This window comes from Chrysochloris asiatica, unplaced genomic scaffold, assembly GCF_000296735.1.
Source record: "Chrysochloris asiatica unplaced genomic scaffold, ChrAsi1.0 scaffold00119, whole genome shotgun sequence".
NCBI classification, from domain to species: Eukaryota; Metazoa; Chordata; class Mammalia; order Afrosoricida; family Chrysochloridae; genus Chrysochloris; species Chrysochloris asiatica.
Genome location: NW_006408637.1, coordinates 2252029 through 2258105, shown reverse-complemented (window position 1 = coordinate 2258105; position 6077 = coordinate 2252029). Strand labels below are relative to the sequence as shown.

Below are 6077 nucleotides of genomic sequence, written 5' to 3'. Positions count from 1 at the left end.
TTTTACAAAAATAAAAGGTGTCAAAATTCTCCACGGGTCTACTGCTTTTGCATTTTACATGAATGTACAGTAAAATTCAACAATCAGGGAAGTGTCTAGAAAACACAAAGGTTATGCCAAAGGTCAAGAAGAAAAATGATCAGAATGCTGTAGCTTCCTTCCTGCCTTCCTGTCTGCTGAATTCTGTGGAAGTGGTTAAATGATTAGCTGTCATTCTGCTTCTTGTTGTTCAGGTTTTCATGCTTATCTTTGCTTTCTGAAAATAAACACACCAGACAAGAGTTATAATTAGCAAGACGAAATTTTGAAAATGAGTGGACTTTAGTGTGGCCTAGAAAAGGCCTTTTTTCATTTGAATCAAATTCTCTGAGAATAGGTTGTACAGATCCAACAGCATATAAAGAAAAACAAAACAAAATAAAAATCCCATAGAATCCACTTTACCTTTGAGCATTTTCACCGAGGTGACCCATCAATATTTTGCAGGGGGAATAAAAATGTTTGAAGATACAACTTCTATTCTATGTGAAGGGATGCCAATGCATCCTTCTTTATTCTCAGTCCTAAGTATGCGTTGTTGCTCTTGGGTGCCATCAAGCTGATTCTAATTCATAGTGGCTTATAGGACAGAGTGGAATGTTCCCATTTGGTTTCCAAGGATGTAATTTTTATGGGGTCCTGATGAGGCATTGTAGGATAAGCACAGGACCACAAGGTTGGTTTGGACTCCAAGGCTGGCATTTCAAACTCACCAGTCGTTCCTCGGCAACCCTATAATGGGTCACTATGAGTTGGAACCAATTCAACAGCGCCTCACACCACCACCACCAATCCTTATGGAAGCAGATCACCAAGTGTTTCTCCTGTGGAGACACTGGTGGGTTCAAACTGCTGACCTTTCAGTTAGCAGGCAAGTGCTGAATGAGTGCACTAGCAGGGTTCCTTATATATAAACATACAAACTAATTTGGTTGCTTCATTTCATGGCAAATGTGCCGTAATTCCATTCTATCCTTATGGTAGTATGATTGAGGTTGACTAATAATTATTTTCCTAATTTAGTATACTTTGAGAATTATACTTTATTCAAAAAAGAGTAGAAAAGAAACTGAGGCACAACATAAAAATTTGCTGCTAGACAAAATTTATTTTGATACAGAAAAAACAAAGGGAACACAGCTTTTAAATGAAGATGTGATTCTTACTTTTTTACTAAATAGGGCTATTTTATCATATCCCAATTTGGGTTACCTTCACGTCTTTTTCCATTTAGACTATTCAAATTTAAAATACTCTTATTTTAAGTTTTAACCTAATTTTTCATTTAAAAGGGCATCATTTGTTTATACTGTGGCACCAAGTGATAACCACACGGGAAAAACACTAGTCAACTTAACCAAGTCCTTGTCTCTCATGGTACCTACGTTGGCTCTTCATTTTAAAGGGAGAGATGGGCAAGCAGCAAGTTAGGGTAGCTTGTTAAACTCAGCTGACAGCTATAAAGCAGTCAATTTGTAGAGCCATTTATGGTTATGAATCAAACCTGGACAATACCACACTTAGCATTGATCATCAAGTTTTAGATCCCAGGGGAACTAATCCATTTATAATGTAGACTCTGGGTTCAAATGCAGTCCTGCCCTGTGGTCCATGTGCAATGGAGAAAGTGAAATATGTCTGTCCCCATCCTGCAATATCCTCAAGGCTAGATGCATGCACATCCTTAGGTTTCTCATAATTCTTAGGTTTTGAATACTGAATATTGAGATTCTCTTAGCATTTTTACGTTAGCTTAACGTAAGGTATAAAGAAAGGAAAGCTTTTACATCAGAAGCTCATGAATAACTCACACATAATAGGGCAATACTTAAACTGTTATTTTATGAGTTTGTATATACTCTGAAAACAGTATTTAAATGCAAAAGAAAATCACATATTAAGAAAAAGAAAAATACTTACAATTCCAGAGTCATGCCTTGGCTTTATTTTATACAATGATTTCCCCTTTTTCTGCCTGCACACCTCTTCAGCTTCTTTTACTCTGAAGGGGGAGGAAACACATGAATTTTGATGTAAAAACCAGACTGATCAATGCAATCTGTCTCTTAGCAAGTAAACAGGCCTCATCTTTTTATTATATAGATGATTATAGAAAATTACATGGACTATACAGGAGTGTTATCTGACAATTAATTTAAAACCACAGAATGTTAGTGCTGGTAGTTATTTTATCCTAGGGCTCTTAATTTGGAATGAAAGGATGATCAAATTAAATAGTACAAATATTTTTATCCAGAGAGTATGCACATTTCATTCTATTTTTAAAAACTCTTATATATAAGAAAATAATATCCCACACTTTCAGGAAAGTGTAAAAGGATGGGTGCTACTATATAAATCAGAAACATTATAATATATAGACATTTAAAGCAAATAAAACAAACTGAGCTTCACAAAAAATGGCAATCAATTATTTAATTGGTAACAGACAATAAATACTGAGCAATAATGACAAAATCTGAAAACTTTTAAATTGCTTTTTAAACCAGCGCTTCAAATTGGTTAGAACTGCTTCAGTCGTGACCAACAGTCACATTGGAATAGACAGAGAGTAGTAAAACACAGGTGTGCTGAATTGATAGCTGGGATAGGAAAAATTATGGGTCAAAGACCTGAAGTGGGAGACTTCGAAGAGGCGTAATGAGGATTATTTGCAGGATTGTGGGGAGTGGCACACACTCAAGGCTAGGTGGTCTGCCCCCATCTTTGATCTGGGCATCATTGTTTCTGACTCTACCAGTCCAGAGACTTTGTTGTTGTGCAATGTGTACACTGCCATTGCTTTCAAGGAGGGAGATTAAGTTTCTAGCAGGACATCAACCCACAATTTCTGCCTTTCCAGTTATCACTGTGGTACACTCAAACTTTGCAAATTTGTCTCCACGCCATGACTGAACCAGGAAGAACCGGTCTGAAGCATATTTCAAACAGGGTCCAGGGAAAAGAGCACTGAATGCACCCGAGTTACAGGAACCCTTCAGAAGTCCTAGTGGCACAGTGAGTAAAGTGCTCAGCTGCTAAGCGCAAAGGTCAGCAGTTGAACACATTAGCTGTTCTACAGGACACAGACAAGGCAGTCTGCTTCTGAAACGAGTGTTGCTGTTAAGTGTCATAGGGTCAGTTCTGACTCACAGTGACCCTATATAGGATTTACAAAGAGTGGCTGGTGGGTTTGAACCACTAACTTCGTGGCTAGTAGTCCAATGCTTATCCTACAGCACCACACCAGGACTCCTCACAAAGATTCCAGCCTTGGGGACCCTAGGATACAGTTCTACAATCTATTCCAGGGCCAGAGGGAGTTGAATTTTTTCCCACACTTTAGGTGGGAAAAATGAATGTGTCCATGGAGGTCAGATATGCTTCCAAAGTTGACAGAAATATGAAAACTAATGAAGGAGAAATTGAGACAGTGAGGGTTTGAGAGAGCTGTCCATATTAGTGTCTTCCCCACCCCACCCCACCCCCCCTTTTTTTTCCCATTTGGGTTATAATAGCAGATTTCAACAGCTACAATTTCAATACATTGAGTAATGGCTTATACATTTTCCATTCTCTTTCTGACATGTCTCACCCTTAAATGATGCCTAACATTTCACAAACTAAGTAGGAAAGGTGTTCATTTCACAATAGGATAAGTACTAGGCTGTGAACCACAAGGTCAGTAGTTTGAGCCCACTAGCTGCTCCATGGGAGAAAGACGAGGTTTTCTGCTCCCATAAAAACTTATAGCTTCGGAAGCCCTATACAGGGTCACTAGGCGTTGGAACCAACTCAACAGCACTTAACAACAGTAACAACAAGTAGAAAAGAGATGTTCATTTCACATTTAGACATCAAATGGTGATAACAGGTTCTTTTTAGGATGGGCAAAGGAAGTACAAAGAAAGATTAATATTTCATACGTCAGGGAAAAAAGAACAGCTGGAGAAGAGTTAAAAGGCTTCTAAACACAAGTTTTTAAACACAATTTGGGTTGAATCTATGGCTGTTATAGAAAGACAAAGCTCTCCTGTAAATGATTCAAGAAGATACATTCTTTTAATGTGCTTGAATTCATACAAAGGGGATGACCAGATACTTGTTAGTCAATATTTCACCTAGTTGGAGAACTAAATAAGAAAACAAACATGTTATTATGACATGATCGACAGGCTTATTTTAATAGTTGAATAACTTCCAATCAACAACTTAGATAACAGAAGGAAAATGTGAACAAAAACAAATCATAAGATCAATAAAAGCAACTCTTTATTCATCATATTTTAGTGGTTGTGGAAAAAATAAACACAGAATTCAGAGATTAGAAAATAGGAAATATAGCATTGTCTTTTAGATGAAAGTAAGAAATGCCATACAATGGCTACGAACTTTGATATTCATATTAATACTTTGCTGTAATAGCTTTTGTCTGTGAAGCTTCAGAAACAAAGGAAATTATGCTGAATGAATTCTAATGTCATACATTAATTCCTTTAATGGAAGACTAATTACAGAAGAATAGGAAGCTTTATCTTTAAGAGACAATTTAATTATGGAAAATAATATAAATATGTATGAGACCAGACTTAGAAATGGAGTAGAAGATGAACATGGGTAAGACATCTTTATCCACATGTAAAGTTTCATTCTGGCATGGTCAGAAAGAGACCAGAATTCCATGAATGTGAGAATCCCAGATAATAGAAGCTTGCCCCTGTCAAGGGTCAATATATAAAGAACAAATTTTAAATGAAATCTTTTTGAAATGTATTATACTTTTTCCGTTCTTATTTAAGAACAACTTCATGTTTACTTGAGGACTGATGCTAATCACTGTATAGATCATTATTGCAATGTGCTATGATATTGGGCTCCTCTGACACCTCCTAACAAATTTAAGGTTTGTTGTTATTGTTGTTAAGTGCCGTCAAGTCCGTTCCAACCCAAAGCAACCCTGTTGCTATGGTTTCCAAGGAGCAAATGGTGAGCTTGAACTGCCGACCTTGAGGTTCAAACAGACTTTGCAGTCTAGCGTTTTAGTCAGTTTGCTCATATTTTAACTTAATTTTGCCGGCCTTGTCTATCTTTTCCATTTTCTGTTTCTTCCTAGGATGGCAAGATTTTACTATTTTTTGCTAGTGTCAGTATGCCCACCTTTATAAGAGCATCCATCTCCTCTATCTTCCCTGGGAGAGAAACCAGAAGACTGAACTAATTTGAATGTTGTCTTGAACTACAGCAGTGACACTCTGAGTTGAGTTCTAGCCAAAGGAACTGAATTCCTAGACTTGGAGGCAGTAATTTCAGCAGCTGCAACCCCTGCACCACCTCTACAAGTCCCCAGTACTTCAAGGTTCACAACAGCTGTGTCTGAAAGGGAGGCCAAAAGTTTGACTTACAGAAAAGCAGGGCATTACAGCGCCAATTTTTTTAGAATATAAGACTCTAAGATATTTCATACCTAATTATACTGCATTATCCAACCTGGTTATTCAGCAAGTTGTCCATAAAGATGGAAATTAATGTAATGCTGGAATGAATGTAAACCTGAAATTCCAGCTGATCAAGGTGAATAAGTATAATACATTAATTGCCATGACACATTTGATGATGCTACAAAGAACCACCTGTAAGTTGAGAATGAAGCATTTGATGAGAAATATGACTCTGCGATCACCTCTCAGCTGACAATGGTTTTAAACCCTGAAAAAAATGATTAGATGAAAGCAAAACAGCTTTAAGGATCAAAGCTTATGTTTAAAATGTTTTAAATCATTAAAACAAACCCACCACATATACTAAATGCATCTTCTAAAAAGTAAAGTTATAAATGTAAATTAGAGAGAAGCTTAACAAATGTCAGTACATCTACACAGATTTTTTTCTCTTAAATGCAAATATCCTAAGTTGTAAACGTTTCATTTTTTTTTTCTTTTTTTAAATGTTTTATTGTGAATTATGTGATAGTTTACATGGGAGAACACTAGCTTTACATTCATTCTATTGTATATCGTTTCATTGCCGTGGTTACAATC

At 36.7% G+C, this 6077-nt stretch overlaps 1 protein-coding gene across 1 annotated transcript in view; it reads right to left on the bottom strand.

Moving 5' to 3' along the window:
• Positions 1 to 229: 229 nt before the first annotated feature.
• Positions 230 to 6077, bottom strand: part of FMN2 (formin 2) — a 655381-nt gene continuing 649533 nt past the window's right edge. The window contains exons 18-19 of the mRNA XM_006868578.1: positions 1960 to 2041; positions 230 to 256 (exon numbers count right to left, since the gene is read on the bottom strand). Coding sequence (XP_006868640.1) covers positions 230 to 256; positions 1960 to 2041 — 109 coding nt within the window. The remainder of the gene's footprint in view (positions 257 to 1959; positions 2042 to 6077) is intronic.